At 41.5% G+C, this 17,957-nt stretch overlaps 1 protein-coding gene across 1 annotated transcript in view; it reads left to right on the plus strand.

Moving 5' to 3' along the window:
- The window catches only part of ADAMTS8 (ADAM metallopeptidase with thrombospondin type 1 motif 8), a 32,253-nt gene extending 21,373 nt beyond the window's left edge, over positions 1–10,880 (plus strand). Inside the window, exons 5-9 of the mRNA XM_044666161.1 lie at positions 1,052–1,353; positions 3,261–3,444; positions 7,340–7,512; positions 7,647–7,822; positions 9,716–10,880. Coding sequence (XP_044522096.1) covers positions 1,052–1,353; positions 3,261–3,444; positions 7,340–7,512; positions 7,647–7,822; positions 9,716–10,283 — 1,403 coding nt within the window. The 3' untranslated portion in view covers positions 10,284–10,880. The remainder of the gene's footprint in view (positions 1–1,051; positions 1,354–3,260; positions 3,445–7,339; positions 7,513–7,646; positions 7,823–9,715) is intronic.
- The last annotated feature ends 7,077 nt before the right edge of the window (positions 10,881–17,957 follow it).

The following is a 17,957-nucleotide window of genomic DNA, read 5'->3' on the forward strand; positions in this document are numbered from 1 at the left end:
ATGAAGATATAGGTGAAATTAGTCCAGAAAAACTCGCTGGAGGAGGTAATTATTTAACAGAGTTTGAAGGATGGGAGGAAAGATGACCAGGTGAAAGAGTAATCCAAGTTGGGGTAATAGCCCATGTCTTGAATGAAGCCATGGGAATATGAAATAGGGAAAGTCATGGAGATAGGGAGAAGGTTTTTGTGAGTGAGTAAAGAATTCAAACAGGTAAAAAGAAATGAGGACATAATTAACCTTAGATTCTCTACCCTAATAGAGGAGAACAATGACACTGATTTCCTAATTATCCAAATGTCATATTTCTTTGACTTTGAGATGTCTGACTTAATTTTTCCTGGCAGATTATATTTGTTATTTTTTACTAAGATTAATATTCTTCCACTCAAGTCCTACTCCAATCCTAATTTATGGCAAGGTGATTACAAATTCTCCAAGAAAGTGAGACCAAGTTCCCCATCCAGTGGAGGATAAGTTCTAGAAAGAGTCTTCCAAGCTGAGAGGGTCAAATGACTATCATATGAGCACCAAGCCAACTTCAAAGAAGTTGAAGGTTGGCTCAGATCACCAAAAGGCTAGCCATCATCACATGAGGGGTTTGAGGATCTGTTGGATTCGGTTTGGTTTTGGAGTCCCTCAAGGACACAATTTGCTAAATAAGGCATAAGAGGTTTTGAGATTGGCATCTTTGGAGAAAACCTTGGGTCCCTTTAAGTTTAAAGAATATTAAATGTATTTAATATTACCTTTTATTACCTAGGTGTACAATGGTTGGGAAGGGATAAGGAATAATGAGGAGGCAGGAACATGACTGAGAATTGTCTGTAAGTAGAAGAAAGTCAACTCAAAATATGACTTTACTGCTGATCCAAAGAAGTAGACGATATGCATGCAGATGATCAAAAATTGGTATTAATTCAATTGTACAGGATAAGAAAGAACAGGTTGTTGGTAATAAAGAGTCCAGGAAGCCCACAGTTAGGAATTTGGATTTAACATAGAAGTGATAGGGAATTATTGAAGGCTCGTTCCTTTCTCTTCCAATCAGGTCACTGCCTACTAGATGCCCCGACTTCTGAAATCCCTCTACCCTCCGACCTCCCAGGTCGTGAGTCCCTCTATGAGCTAGACCGGCAATGCCAGCAGATCTTTGGACCAGGGTTCCGCCACTGCCCCAACACCTCTGTCCAGGATATCTGTGCCCAACTCTGGTGTCGCACAGATGCTGCTGAACCCCTCTGCCACACCAAAAATGGTAGTCTGCCCTGGGCTGATGGAACACCCTGTAGAGATGGCCACCTCTGTTGGGATGGTAACTGTCTACCTGAAGAAGAAGTAACGAGACCTAAGGTGAGTAATGAGGCTGCATAAGATCACGTTAGTAAAAGAAGGTGGGCGTACAGATGTTTCCAGGGAATCATAACCCACATACTTAAAGCATTTTAGGATTTACAGAGTTTGAGATAGGTAGTATGAGTAGTCTTAGCTCCATTTTTCAGATGAGAAAAACCAAGGCTCAGAGAATAAAGTCTGATAATAATAGCTAAACTTTATAATGCACTTTAAGATTTGCAAAGCACTTTGCACATTAGCTCATTTGAGTTTCACAACCCTGGAAGGTAGGCACTATTATGATCCTTGCCTGTACAGATGAAGAAACAGAAGCTAAGTGATTTGTTCAATCACACAGCTATTTTCTGATTTTACCTTTTAGTCTTCCTGAATCCAAGTCCTGAGTTCTGTTCACCTAGTGGCCTCTACAGAAAATCTAGAGACTCACTCAAACTTACAAAGTTAGTAAGTAAAAGAGGCAGGACTTGAATCCATCTTGAACCTCTGAGACCAACTCTCTTTCCATATAGCATATTTTTTCCATTATCCTACAGCATCTGATTGCTCATATACAATATTAAGATAATCACAAAGACATAATCCCTATCTGCTAAGCACTTATGATGTAAGACAGTAATCCTGCAGTTAGAACAGAAGTGTCAAACCTACACATAAATGGATGTTATCTGCATCAAGGAAGTTTCCTAACTGCAGTAGAAGGAAAGAGAATAGGATCATGTAAGGAAGAAAAAAAGGCTTTCTAGACATTCTATGATGGCTTAGAGAAGGTAGGCCTCCAGAACTACCTAAACTTGAAAGATACATTTTCCTGAGGAGTAATGAGTCTTTTAAATTTCTTTATTCCTTTCAAGGTTTCTTCTACCTTAGGATAGTGAGGTTTATTACATTTGGAAGGCAGCTGTGGCATATGAAAAAAAGAAAAAATAAAACAAAAACATTAGAGTCGAACCCTGGAGACTTGACTTTGAAGCCCTCATATGATAAGTTCCTAGGTATGTGATCTTGGGCAAGCCAGTAGATTTCTAGATCCTCATCTGAAAAACAGGGATGATAATGCCTCTAGAACATATTTTACAAAGTTGTTGTAAGGATTCAGTTTTCAGAATTATTCAGAAATAATACAGGGTAGTCCAAAGGTCTAATAGCTTCAGACTACAATAAGACTTTTGGGCCAACCTCTTTATTAAAGTCTGTAAAACTCAAAGAACTATACAAATGTCTGCTGTGCTTACTAAATTTCTTCCCAAGACCTTTTTGGAGTTTACGGAATTGGTTCCTTTCATCATTCAACACCCAGTAAGGTTTACATCTTAGCTCTAGACACTGATCTAAAAGGAATAGCATAGGAAAACCCAGAAGGATGAAGCTTCACCCACCTAATTTAGTCAAGCTATTTCACATAATTTCCTAATCCTACTTTTTCCTCCCTACTTTGGCTACTTATCTACTTCTTTGCCCCCAACAATCCCATAGACTTATTCTCTTGCGCAATTTTGTGAAGGTTAAATGCTCCATCCTAAAAGAATCCCTGGAAATTTTGATCAGTGACTTGACCTTATGAAGATTCATTTGGCTTTTCACGTTTGAATTCCAGACTACCAGCCTCCAAACAGTTAGAGGTCAGATTGTATTAAGACTAGTTCTTTTAGATGCACACAAGTGTTTAGTCTCAGAAGCCAACAATTCAATTGGAAACATTTGTAAATGCACCATTCCCCCTATTAACAGTTCCCAGAATATCCATCAGAGTGATCCTTCCACTAGGGGAAGCTTAGATGCCAGATTTCCCAGGGAACTAGACTGAGACTCAAGAGACCTCATGCCCATGCTAGGTATGTGACCTAGTGCACAGAATTCAAGTTTCTTGCCTCTGTACTAACTCACTAAGGTATCCTGTGTTGCAGCTTGTGGTGGATGGAGGCTGGGCCCCATGGGGACCATGGGGAGAATGTTCCCGAACATGTGGAGGAGGAGTGCAATTCTCCTACCGAGACTGCAAGGACCCTGTGCCACAGAATGGAGGCCAGTACTGTGTGGGCCAGCGAGCCAAGTATCAGTCATGCCACACTGAGGAATGTCCACCTGATGGTAATTGGCTACTTCCAGGCAATGCTACATTATAGCAGGGGTTGCTGCTGGGGCTACATATTACTAAGAGAGCAATGGGGACAAGTCTCCAGAAATAGGGTTCTGAGCCTGAGATGAAAGGATTCTTTGTCCTGACACCAGTAGATTCAGCAAAACACCAAGTATGGAGACAGGCTGCAGAGAACCTGAGAAATCCAATTTCTCAGAACTGACTTTGCTCTGAAAACATCTAATAAAAGAGTGAGGGGAAGATTGCCTTGGGTATTGAAAAACTGGCCAGACAAGGTCACTCCAAACCCCAGCTGTTCTTGCGGAGAAAGGAGCACTCCAGTGGCTAGGATAGTAGCCCGTCTTGCAGCTGCCAAATTCCCCTCTGTATATTTGGAAGGACTTTCCAAAGAGGAATCAGAGCCAAAGCCTCAATGGCTAACCAGGGTCTAATGTCAGGCCAGGGCAGAGGGAAGCTTTCTGAGTCTGACTCTCACTCACATTCTTGCTGAGAATAGTTGACCATCTTCCTTCCCTTAGGTCCATGGCATGGACCTGATTGCATCTTCCAATGCAGAGGTAATCTACCTCTCCTGAACACATTCCTATTCTTGGTACCCGATGGGAGCGGGGGGGGGGGGGGTACAGAGAATCACAGAAGTATACTTGACTGAAGAAATAGTACTAAAGGACAAGAGCAAGAGAAAGGGAGAGAGAGAAAAAGTCAGCTCTTTTCCCCATAGTCCAATTCACCTCCTTCTTGATTTCCTAGAAATATTGTCAGACATGAAAAGATAGATAGAACTTTATAATTGATTTACCTGAGTACAAAAGGTAAAAAGGGATTGTCTCCCAAAGCAATCCATCATCTGCCTGCTACATTGTTTTGGATTTTTGTGAGAGGGAGGAGGGTTTGTCGGTGACCTTTACTCTTAGAATCTCTGGCCAGTAGCCTGGCATTGTGGAGATTTGTTTGGCCTGATATGTGGAATGTACCTAATCCTATGCAGAAAAAGAGAGAGAGAGAGAGAGAGAGAGAGAGAGAGAGAGAGAGAGAGAGAGAGAGAGAGAGAGAGAGAGAGTAGGGAGTGGGAAGTAGCCTGAGGAGCAGGTCAGATGAATATTTCTGTTGCCATATCAATCAGCAGGTATTGAACATATATTTTGTGCCCAGTACTGTGCTAGGTATTATGGGGGACAGAGAAGAAATGCAAGACATGGACCCTGCCTTTCCCTAGTAGGAGAAATATGATGCAACATACATGACGAAGAGGGAACTGTTTGGTATGGATTCTAAGGGCAGTTGGTATTCAGAAAAAGGAGACCATATTGTGGGCAGGAATAGACAAGGGACTCTTTGTTAAAGGAAGCCATCTTTTCCATGATGCCCCCAATCAATAAAGATCCCTCTCCACCCCAGACCTGACATAGCACTTGTTTTGTGCCCTGCTAAACAATTATCCAATATTACATAGCATGATGTTCCCTCATTCTATGACCAAGGAATTTTTGTTAAAGTCTTTTAATCCCATAATATACTAGACTATGAGTTCATCAGTCAACAAGCATTTACTAGGTGCTAACTCTGAGCTTTACAACCACAAGCACCATGGAATGTTTAATCTTTTTGTCTCTCTCAGCTCCTAACAATGTGTTCTGCACGTTGGACTTGAGATGAGCCTAGGCAAATAGGTACCATTTTGACAGGTAGAGATGTGAGGAAAGACTTTCCAGGCGAGAGAGAATGGAACAGGAATTAACATGGAGGTGGGAATGAGTATGGAATACATTAAAGACATTAGCTTTGTCGAGGAGAAATGGAGTTTCAAGGCTATATCACATACTATTTTTATAAGAAGAATTTTGGAAATGAAGTGGCTGGCAATAGAAAATTGTGGTCTTTATCTACTGGGTAATAACATAATGAAAGCAGTATTTTAGGAAGAATAATCTTATTTATTATTTATTTGTTTTTTTAATAAATTAAATAATTTAATTAAAATTTTAAATTATTATTATTTAGGAAGAATAATCTTAAGGAAGAATATACAAAGTGGGTTGAAGGAAACTAGAGAAAGAAGGGCCAGTTCAGAAATTATTACAATTATTCAGGTATGTGGTGATGAGGACCTGTACTTAGGGTGGTGGCAGTGAAAAAGAGCAAATTCAAGATATGGTGAGAGGGAAGAGGTCCATAATCTGTGATTCTATCTACACTAGAAATTCCTGGTGCTGAAAATTCCTCCATCAAGTCATACATAACTTATAGTTTTAGAGGGTTGCCTGGGGGACTAAGAGCAAATTGCCTACAGTGACATCTGTCCACATATCAGATGCAGAACTTACACTCAATTGTTCCCACTTCAAAAGCTGGTCCTCTATTCATTATGCCATGCTGTTTCTCAACAGATGGAATGAGAAGGATAAATGAGAGGAAAAATTCAAAGATAGCTCAAGCTTTTCAGCTTTGAAAACTGGAAAAATAGTAGTTCCATGAATAGAAATGAGGACTGTGAAGGGGAGCATGTTAGTTTTAAACACATTGAGTTCACAGTCCTATGATCATTGATTTATAGCTGGAAGGAACTTCAGAGACTACCTAATCCAACGCCTTAATTTTATAGTTGAGAAAACTGAGGTCCAAGGACGATAAATGATTTGCTCAAGATTACAAAAAAAAGGGTCCAAGGTAGAGTTTGAACTCAGACCTTTTGTTCACAGTGACATTTCTCTTTCCATTCTACCAATACCATCATCTAATGGAAATATTAAAACTGGAATGTATCTTAGAAGTCATCCAGTACAATGCCCTCATTTAACAAATGACACAAAAGAGTACCAAAGAAGATGTTTATTCAGAAATAGGTAAATGATCTAGATATATTGAATCTAAAGTTCAGTATAGTATAAAAAGAGGTGTCCTATATATAGTTGGAAATATTGGAGTTGCAGAAAAGGCCAGGACAAAAGATATAGTGTGAAGAATTATTGACATAGAGGTGCTAGTTGAAGCCATGAGAACAGATCAAGAAACCAAGAGAGTAACTGTATAGAGAAAAAATAGAGGACAAAAACTAGAGCAATCTTCTGTTCTGAGAGAACCTTCTTGGTTTGTAATATACTCTCAGATTTGGCTTTGCATTCCTTAAGATTATAAAATCATAGATTTAAAGTTAAAATGAACTTAGAATCCAATTAGTTCAATGCTTCCCCCATTTTACATAAGGAGAAACTGAGGTCTAGAAAGGCTGACTTGACTAAGATCACATGGGTCATAATTGAGAGGTGGGACTTGAACTTTGTGTCAACTTATTCATCTGAAAAAAGGAAATAATGAAGATCTTCCCAAAGTCGTTAATAAACAAGGCTGTGTTGAGTACTCTTTCAATTGAGACTGGGGGTGGGGGAGAGGTTTGGGGGGAAGAGGGGAGAAACGGGTCATGGAGCAGGGATTCTCTTCTATTTCATAGAATTGTAGAATTATAAAGATGGAAAAGATTTCAGAGGTCTTCTAGACTGTCCGTTACCCAAAGTATGAATCCCACCAGTAGTATCCAAGTGGCCATTTAGCCTTAAAGTTTTTCATCCTCTCTAAAAGTTTTTAGAATTCCACATCTTCTTCAGCATCCAAACCCAATGAATCCTTTCTTCTCTACTCCTACATTTCTCTTTAAGGAAAGAGTCACATACATGAGCCTAGGCCAGTGTAGTCATAGTGTGTTTGGGCCCAGAAGATTGCCGAGGCTACCTCAAACTGGATCTTCCTCCTCAGGGCTGGACTAGAACCAAGAAAGAACACGGACTTTCCTCTCACTAGGGTCTCCCCCTACTCCACTGGTATTGTTCAAAAAACTATAATCCTATCTGGGTACGGTATGGCATCTCTACTTTCCTCTTGCTTTTTTAGGGAAGAGTTTCAGAGAACAGCAATGTGAGAAGTATAATGCCTACAACTTCACTGACAATAATGGGAATCTCCTTCAGTGGGTCCCCAAGTATGCAGGGGTGTCTCCCCGGGACCGATGCAAACTATTCTGCAGAGCTCGAGGAAGGAGTGAGTTCAAAGTATTCGAAACCAAAGTAAGAATCCTCAGACTCAGAATTCAGAAGGAAAATGAACTTAACCTCCCCACCCTTAACCTGGCTTCCATTGAACTTACAACCAATTCTGCTTTTTTTTTTTTTTTTTTTTTTTTTGCCTCTCCTCACTTCAGGTGATCGATGGAACCCTGTGTGGGCCAGAGACTCTGTCCATCTGTGTCCATGGCCAATGTGTTAAGGCAGGCTGTGATCACGTGGTAGACTCCCCTCGGAAACTAGACAAGTGTGGTGTGTGTGGGGGTAGTGGCTCTTCATGCAGAAAGGTCTCAGGCTCGCTCAACCACTCCAAGTAAGTCTCTCCAACACCCTCATACCTAAGATTGATGGCCAGGTGGGGAAATTTGGTCAAAGGAAGAACTGGAGTCCCTTTGAAAGACATTTCCCTAGAATGACCTAGTTTTTCTTTTTTTTATACTTCTAAGTGGGAGAGAACAACATAACCTGAGCCCCTGGACACTCTACCTAGTGGCCTAGCAATCTGAGGATTTTTCCAAATATTTTTTTTGGAAGAAAGTCCTATCCTCGGCATGGAGAATCCTATTCTTTTTGCTTAAGACCCTTCATTTCATCAGAACTCAAAAGATACTTCCTTTTGGTCCTCTTCTAAGAATTCTAACCACTTTACTCACATATAGTAATACCTCACATTTGTACAATGCTTGATACAATATTTAAGGTTCATTTCTACTGTCTCATTTAACTCTCAAAATAATTCTGTAAGGTAGGTATTATGCCCATTTCTGAGATGAAGGAAATAAAACAAAGAGAAATTAAGTGACTTACCTAACTAAGATCAGCTTGCTAATGACAGAGCCAGGAGTAGAACACAAGTTTCCTGGTAGTTCATGGATCTGTAGTTCCTTCTAGTTTGCATTTGGAGGAGTTAAAAATTATCAGTATGCCAGGTAACTTGATGGAAAGAATGCTGATACTTGATTTTTGAGATGTGTGTCATACCCTTCACATGCCACACTGACTCAAGATCCAGTAAGATAATCAGTTGACTTAGGAAAATTGGTGCTAAATAAGCATTCATTTAGTTGTCCTCAATGAACGAGTCTTTGAGAAGCATTTAAAGATATCCTGCTTAGCAAATTTACACTTGCTCCCACTCCATCCCATCCCATTCTCCCATTTCACTACACTTAGAGAACATAATCTGCCTAAACAAACATGCTCAAGAGTTTCTTCATATTTCTAAGCCCAAAGGGAATTTGAAAGCTGAAGCAAAAGATTTTTTGCTTTCCCTGGCAATGTTTTTAAATCCTGCTGTATGATTTTTTTTGGTCCTTAATCATAGAAACCAAAGGACCAGAGGGGCCTAGATTAAACAACCCATTTCACCAACACTCCAAAACCTCTCTAAGCTAGAAAGACAGAGAATTGAAATAGTTTCTCATCCCTCATCCTCCTTTCTCTCCTTTCCTCAAAGGATGAAAGTAGGAGAAAGGTAACAAAGGTCCCAACTCTAATCCATCCTACCTCAAGTTCTACACCTCCACATTTTTTTCCTACATTTTCTCAGAGGGTTATCATGTCACCCAAGAAATACCTACCTCCTGTCATGCTAGCCAGGCCAGTTCATAAGAAAGTTTTATCTCACTAGTTCCTGTCCTGGAACAATATTAACCAAGTGGACACCATCCAACTCTAGTAGCAGACTGATCCAGAGGTGGAATGAGATTTCCATCTTTGCAGGGTTCTGGAATGGTTCTCTGGAACTGATTTTTCCATGTGGGTTTGAGCTCTATGTGCTGAGGTGGCCAAACAAAGTTTAATACTAGTACACTGAACTGAATTTATTTGAGAGCTCATTTAAACTGAGAGGTGACAGGTTTGGCAACACCAAAATGCTTCTCAAAGCTCTTTGGGCTTCCTCTCCTACTCTCTGGGCTAATGTAGAGATAGACATATCTAAAATTTCAACCCAGTCATTTGGAACATAATTTCCAGATTAAGCAAAAAGCTTTAAAAAGTGAATGGCAAGCATTTCTGTCTGCTGTAGGAGCTGATTTCTTTAGGACTTTCTTAGCCATTTCTAAACTCCTCGCTTTCTTCTCTCATCTCCAACCTTGTATGAGAGAAAATGTTTTCCCAGAAGTCACAAGCATTGTAATTCCCAGGCCATGATCATAGCCTAGGATCTCTAGCTACTACCCTAAGTGTCCTTCTCTCCCTTTAGATATGGCTACAATGACATAGTCACCATTCCAGCGGGGGCCACCAACATTGATGTGAAACAGCGGAGTCATGGGGGAGTTCGGAATGATGGCAACTATTTGGCCTTAAAGACTGCCGATGGGCGGTATCTACTCAATGGAGACCTAGCCATCTCAGCCATGGAACAGGACATCCTCCTAAAGGGAACCATCCTTAAGTACAGCGGCTCTATTGCTACCCTCGAAAGACTCCAGAGCTTCCGACCTCTGCCAGAGCCCTTGACCGTCCAGCTACTAACTGTTTCCAGTGAGGTCTTTCACCCCAAAGTCAAGTACACCTTCTTTATTCCAAAGGATGTACCCTTCAAACCAAAGGGAAAAGAGAAGACAAGCACCAACATTATCCAACCCCTGCTAAATGTGCAGTGGGTCATGGGGGACTGGACTGAATGCTCTAGTACCTGTGGGTCTGGTTGGCAGAGGCGGACAGTGGAGTGCAGGGACCCCTCTGGCCAAGCCTCATCTACCTGCAACAAAGCTCTGAAGCCAGAGGACTCCAAGCCCTGTGGGAATCGACCCTGCCCTCTGTGACCCAGTAGAGGTCTATGGTCCTCATGCTCATGGACATGGTACTGGGGCATGGACAAGGGCAGCCACCTACAATAACAACATTAGTTGGGGCAATGCATCCCAACCAGGCGTCCTATTGTCACAACCCCCTGGGGACTACAAAAATGAAAAATGAGAGGAGGGAAAAGGGACAGATCATAAAGGCTGTTGAATGGACCTTGCTTGTGTTCAAATAGAGGGTATAGGTTTAAAGGCAAAAACGCACTTACTGACCTAAGTATAGACTTGGTGTTGACCTATTTTCAAAGGACTATAGCAGACTAAAAATGTTCAAGGAGGAAGAACAAAGTGCTGTCTGTTTGGTTTCCCCAATAGATAATCTACCTCAAAGGGGAAAAAGAAATAGTGGAAAGGGAAGGGAAAGAAAAGCTCTTTCAGAATAAGGGACATTAAATATATCCTTTGAGCTGTCTTTAAAAAGATGACAATGATATCCTCAGTATTAAAACTCCATTGACTGAAAGACTACAAGTAATAAGGGAAAGTAGGTGGCCAGATGTTCTCAAAGCATCTGTCTGAAGGCAAGAGATCCTTTTCAAGTATTTATGCAAATGTGTGTCGGACTAAAGTGTGATCTTGTACTAATATAATTAGCTTGATCTGGTTCATTATTTCCTTGGAAGGGGTGAGGGAAGCAGAGCTGATGGATGGGGCTGCCTCTCCCCATGGTTTCATTTGAGCATGCACAGAGAGAAGCCAACATCTTTGGACAAATCACCTCCCCTCCATGAGTCTTAGTTTCCTCACTTGTAAAAGAAGGGGGTTGGAAGAGATGCCTTCTAAGAGCCGTTCCAACTCTATTCTTGTCCAGTTGAACTTTCCCAGGTCTCTCAGGACAACTAACCAAAGAAAAGAGCAAAAGGTTTCCTGGTTCAGATGCTGAATCTGACAGTTGAATCTGAGGCACAGTGGCAACAGTTCACCTAAACTGGTTTAGAATGCTTCATATTCAACCTATCAATCACCTATGTGACACTCCAAGGCTAATCATTTTAACTGGTTATGTCCTATCCTACACACACACTCAGCCTCCATCCTTGTATCTCTTTCCCCGCATTTAGCAGCCTCATTTAAGTCTATGGGTTCCTCAGAGTTGGGAGGCTGAAGGGGGAAACAGTCGAATCCAAAAATTGTCTGAAAGGAGAGCTATAGACCTCATATCCGACCCTTCCTTCCCTGCATGTATTTGCACAGAATAGCATTCTCTATCTAGCAGCCTAGGGACCAAGTGAAGGCCAGCCAATGTTCTCAGAGTCATCTATGTCCTCTCTTTTCCTTATTTTGGCTCCAACATGAGCCTCCTGGCTCATTGCCATTCACTCCTAACATAAGGGGCCCTAAATCAATGATTATGAGTGGGTGAGAAGCAACAAAGATAAGCAAAGTTAAGAAATAACATTCAGAAGAGGGGAGAAAACCATAACAGTCTGTTTCCATCCTGCAGCTTCCTTATCTCCTAATCTTTGACTCTCTTTTCCTCCGCCTTCTTTTTCCCAAAGCACAGACAGAGAGTAGACTGACTGCTCATAACTCTGCTTGCTTTCTAGAAAGAACATTCAATCCACTCTGTTCCCCTTTTTTAGGTGTACAGTAGAAAACCAGATTTACATTAACCAACATGTGCAAAACATTGAAAACAAAAATGCCAAAGCTGCTAGATAGATAGATAGATAGATAGATAGATAGATAGATAGATAGATGACAGTGCTACCTGAGTGACAGTAGCAAAAATGCACCTAGATAGATTTTTGGTCATTCACCCAAACTCTCAGATCAATCCCCCTGAACCAGTCATGGTGGGATGTTTTCTTGACTCGTTCACACTGGTCCAGCTGAGGCATCTCTGCTCCCTACATCATTACCAATCACAGATTCTGCCCCTGGAATTCAGCTGGCAGTGGGGCTGATGATGTGCAAAGCAGAATGGAATCCAACTTGGCTTTCCCCTCACTGTGTGGGCTCAGCAGGGCTAACAGGATAAATGCTTATTTGTGTCTGGAAACCCAACAGCTGTGGCTCAGAGGCTCACAAAGAACAGATCTAAAAAGGGAGAACGTTCCATTGTTACCCTGAACTAACCACCACCCGCCCCTTGCAGAGGAGGGGAAGGGATGATGGGTGTGCTCTTCAGCAGGGTACTTTCTATGCACTCACTCTTACTGTGCGGAAATTGCCCATTCTCCAAGTTTAAGTCCAAATGGATGTTGGTATGAGTGTTTCATAACAGGAAATCCTTAGGGGCCTTGTTTGGGAAGCTAGTCATTAGACTAATGCCTTTGAACATCTCAGAGGCATTTAGAATCACAGAATCTCAGAATTCCTCCCAGATGCATGAATGAACCCTCTGCAACATCTCTGACCAGTGGTTTACAGCTTCTGCTTGAATATGTCAAAGAAAACTGCTGGCACAAATGATTCTTTTCTCTTTTCCTTCCTTGTTACAAGGGAGTCTTCTGCCTGAGAGTAATTCCTATCCTTTGCTCCCCTAACTCTGCCTGAAGGCCTCTCTTGGCCTTTAATGGTAGTGTTGTGTTTTGTTTTTAAATTTACAAAGACTTGCAACATTCCTCTTCCCCCACCCACATCAGCTTCCCTTTGGTGAAGGAACAGTTCCCCAGTGGTGATGAGCCATCTCCTTGTTAAATATCCTAATCTCTGCATACACCTGTCAGCCAGTGTCCTTTGTAATTTTTTTTAACCCAGCTGGGTGCCCCCCCTATGAAGCCTATTCCTGAACCCTGTTTTCCAACTATTTAGTCACTTTCCTTGCTCTCCTCTGGGCCTCTCTCCAGTTTTTCCACATTCTCCTAAACAAGCATGACTAATGCCAAGAATAGTGGGAGGATTCCTAGTATTATGTTGGCTCTATTTTTTTAAACATCACAGTTGTGTCCTGACTTATTTTAAGCTTGTGGTCTAAGACAAGGATGGAGAAAGGCTATGTTACTATTAAATTGCTAAAATTTTATTAAACAGTTTGCATACTATTGGGGGTTTAGAGATCCTGGAGCAATAAGGCCCTCACACAGTCTAAAATTTCCAATTGCCAAATTTCTTCTGGTCAGTGTGAATTAGATTTAGGAAACCTCCAGAACACTTGCCCCAGGCACTCAAATCCCCATCATCAGCAATGTGCCAGGATATTTGGACACATATTTCAGAATCCATCAAATCAGAGGTTTTTCTTCCATGGTTTGGGAAGCTAGAGGTTGACCACCTTCTATCTAAGAGTAGAAATTGAGGACTCATTCCCAACAGATATTCAAGGCCAGGAAGCATTCATTCCTCAGCTTTCAATTCCAGAAACCCATTGTCATGATCACATCATTGCCCCCCTGCCTTTAGGACTAAGAGGAACTTTAATTATATTGTAACACCTGGTTCTACACGTATGGACACAGGGAAAGCTATTCCAGGTTTAAGGATCCTTATGGGTGAGCATCTATTCCAAACCATAACTCCTGAGCCTCACCAATATCTTTACTTTTACTAAGATAACCATAGGATTGGGGGTAGCTGGGTAGCTCAGTGGATTGAGAGCCAGGCCTAGAGATGGGAGGTCCTAGGTTCAAATCTGACCTCAGATACTTCCCAGCTGTGTGACACTTAATCCCCACTGCCTAGCACTTACCGCTCTTCTGCCTTGGAACCAATACACAGTATTGATTCCAAAACGGAAGGTAAGGGTTAAAAAAAAAAAAAAGATAACCAGAGGAGATAATTCATGGGAAAAGATATTTAGTCAACTGGCAAAGCAAAATAGGTGACAAAGATTTCTCCATTACTCAGTGAAGGAGACACAAGGAACCAGAGGACACAAATGAAGGGACTCATGTGTGGTTGGAAACAAATATGGCCGGGGAACATGTGTGACTAGGGCAGCTCAGGCTCCCAATGATGGGGGCTAATGTCCTCTGGAAAAGTCACTGTGTTATTCTCTGCTTCCATCTCCTGGTTGTCAGCAGAATTTGGCTTCTTCCCAATAGAGGGAAGAGCCCACTAGCCTTTTATTAACTAATAGCCTCAAGAGCTATATTTAGCTCTTAAAAAAAATAAAAGTTCAAACCCCAGCCAGCTACATCCAGCCTACTAGCTAGACAAGTCCTTGGACATTTTTAAGTCTGTCTTTTGAACTATTCTTTCTCTGGATGGCGCTCAGATTTTCTCTGTTCATGTATTTATTTAAGTTAAGATCTAAAATTCCTTTTAATTCCCATCACCTTCCTCAGTCTCATATTCAGTAAGGATCTGCATGGAGAACACTTCAAGTCAATTTGGCTAAACAAAGCTCTCAAGCCTGAGTTGACCATAGTGGTCCATCCACTTAAAAGCATGCCTGAAGATTTTGAGGAAATATATATATATATATATATATATATATATATATATACATATGCTTAAGCCCAATTTTATTGGGGCAGGAGTTAGGATATTGTTTCTACCACATAAGGAATTCTATCAGCAAAACCGAAAAGGAATTGGAATGCGATTTGTTTCACCCTCAATAATACCCTTGGGTGCCAAGCAAACCAATTCAGAAGCAAGAACAACAAGAATTAGGTAGAACTGGTAAAGTTGGTGACCTTCACCCTATATTCCCCCAACACTGCACTCTCTACAGTATGATGAACTGAAGTCACCTCTGTGATCAAGTGACCAGAAAACAGTTCAAGGCTATTGGGCAAGCTGGAGACATTCAATGGAAATAGCCTGACTGAACAGGTCTTAAATTAGTGGCACTGATTACTCAACCCCTATTCTATTCAACTGAGCAGCGGTGGTTATGATCATCTTGGTGAAAAATGGTCTGCCTCTCTCTTGGTATATCCCATTCTAATCTCAGTCAATGATAGATTCTTCAGTTGCCCATGTGTATCCATCATCTGTTGTTTACAGGTACTGTGATATCATACAAAAGAGAGAAAGAGACCTAATTGTAGTCTCTTCCCTGGAAGAAAATAGTCATGTAGCTTTCACTAGAGAATGGCAAATAGGGAAAGGTCATCCCCTTCAAATAATGAACTCATGGGGCAGCTAAATGTCTCAGTCGATGGAGAGCCAGGTCTGGAGATAGAATGTCCTGGGTTCTAATCTGATCTCAGACATTTCCCAGCTATGTGACCCTGACTGAGCAAATCACTTAATCCCCATTGCCTAGCCTTTACCACTCTTCTACCTTGGAACCAATACTTAGTATCACATCTAAGACAGAAGGTCAGTGTTTAAAAAAATAATAAAAACAATGAACCCATGACTATCATTGAGGGCACAGATGTCTATATCAGAGCTCCCTCACATTTAGAAAATCTATAAAACAGGTAAAAACTAACAGAGGAATAGGGAGGTTAATGTACAAATGCTCAGGTAGTCTATTATGATTTCCAGTTCTTTTCCCTATATGTTTTTGCTACCTAGCCATTTTCCTTTCTTAGCAATGTCCCAGGGAGGAATTACTTTCCTGTGTATCTCTTTGTTTTCTAAGTAAATACTTCTAATTTGATCAGATTTACCAAGGCAACTTTGCCCTTTTCAAATTTCATTGATTACCCCACATTTCACTAGTTCATATCCCTCCATGTGAAGAATATCACTGATAGCATTCCCTTTCTAAATAGGGTGAAGTTGGCCTCCCCTATTATTAAACCTTCCCAGCCCCACAAAATAAACAGCACCAGGGCTCCTAGTGGGTCCTGCTAACCATGTTTCAATTTAGAAGGGGGAAAAGTGAAAAAGAAAAGAGAAACTGTATAAACCAAAGCCAAGCATATGCAATCTGGTACCCATGCAGGAAGGGTGAAGAAAAGTCACAGATCACTGAACTCCCCTCTACTCTAGGCTGTCACTCTTAAAGTCTATTCTCCTTGCAGGCCCTGAGATCACTGAAATGAGGCAGGAAGGTTCTAGCCATCCTTCCAGCACTCCTAGGCTGCCAAGTCTATCCCTGGCAAGTGCACAATTATCCCGGAAACAGAGTGTGCTGGGCTGAGATGGGAGTGGAGAGCACTGCAGTAAAACCTCCTTAGACCTCAAGGGTTCCGCGTTCCAAACATCTCATAAGGCCCTGGAGGATCAGGAAGAGTTTACACTTAGCCAAACACAACTTCCTGCTTCTAAGAAAGGGAAGAAAAAAATAGTTAAAAGGCTTTTTGGACACCAGAGATTTCAAGTTAGAGTAAACACAAATGAATCAGACACATGTGGAATGAATTTCTCCGGAAGTAAGGAAAAGATGCTGTGTGTTCCACATGTAGGACCAGAATGCAGGAAAAGGGGAGCTGAGATGAGGGGATGAGAGAGGAGAGAAAGAATGTGAAGATTTAAATTGGAAATGAGTCAGAGATGATAGATGGTTCAAGAGCTAGTACCATGATCTGAGTGATTTTCAAAATAATGACAACTTGAGCAAGGGGTGATCTACAATGTATTACAACAGGGCAACTAGGTGGCTCAGTGGTTTGAGAGCTGGGTCCAGAGATGGGAGTTCCTGGGTTCAAATCTGGCCTTGGACACTTCCTAGCTGTAAGACACTGGGCAAGTCAATTAATGCCCACTGCCTAGCCTTTACCCCTCTTCTGCTTTGGAACCAATAGACATTATTGATTCTAAGCTGGAAGGTAAGGGTATAAAGAATAAATAAATGAAATGTATTGCAAAAGCCACCACCAGTAATATTGATGGCAAGTAAGTATTCTGACTTCTGAGTTTTGTGTGCATGTATATAGGAGTGGAAGATGGGAGAGGAAAAGAAGGGAACAGATACATCCCCAATGAGACTGAGGGCAGAACATTCTTGGGGGCCAATTCAGCTGTAGCTATATCTAAACTACAGACAAATTCATCTTTCAGTCAAATACGTGGCAAACTCAATAGCAGGGAGACATGAAAAAGGTGCCACTGAAACCTTGGCTTCGGGGGCTGGTATGAAAGAGAAACAGAAACAAGGGAAGATCGGGGGACATCAGGAATAAGTGAGGGGAAAAGAGCTGTCTAGTAGAAGCAGCAATTAAAATATACATATGTATGTGTATATAGCCATTAAAATATATGATAAATAATAATATACATTACTAAGCTAGAATTGAGTCTCTGGCTTTGGCAGCCATTAACCTCACTGTCTATAATATTTCTTTCCACTCTGACAGCCCCCTTTGGGACCTGGCCTTTCCCGGCAGCTGTTGACCTTTCCAGCATGGAATATGCTTGAGGACCCGCTTAACACACTCAGCCTGATCATCCCATCTTTCCATTATGCCTCTAGTGATATTTTTGTAAGTTTGCCTGTGTGGTTGAAGGAGGCTGGGACTAATGTCAAACTCCTACTCCATGGAAAGGGAACTGACCTTTCCACCCTTGGAACATATCTGAGCACACTGAGAAAGGCCACCCTAGATCATCTGGACTCCAGAAAGGTTACTGTATGCTTGGTGACTATATCAGATCTAACAAGAGGCCAGGAGAAAAGAAATAGCATATTAACCAGGGTGGGACCACCCCAGAACCAAAGCCTCTGGGATAATGCCCATTGACTTCCATAAGATGCAAGACTTTTCCAAAGTGAAGACTTTTCCCTGGTAACATACCATGAAAACTCACCAATACCCTGAGTCTCACCCTAAAATCCCTGGAGGAACAGCT

This window comes from Gracilinanus agilis, chromosome 3 (assembly GCF_016433145.1).
Source record: "Gracilinanus agilis isolate LMUSP501 chromosome 3, AgileGrace, whole genome shotgun sequence".
In the NCBI taxonomy this organism is placed as follows: domain Eukaryota; kingdom Metazoa; phylum Chordata; class Mammalia; order Didelphimorphia; family Didelphidae; genus Gracilinanus; species Gracilinanus agilis.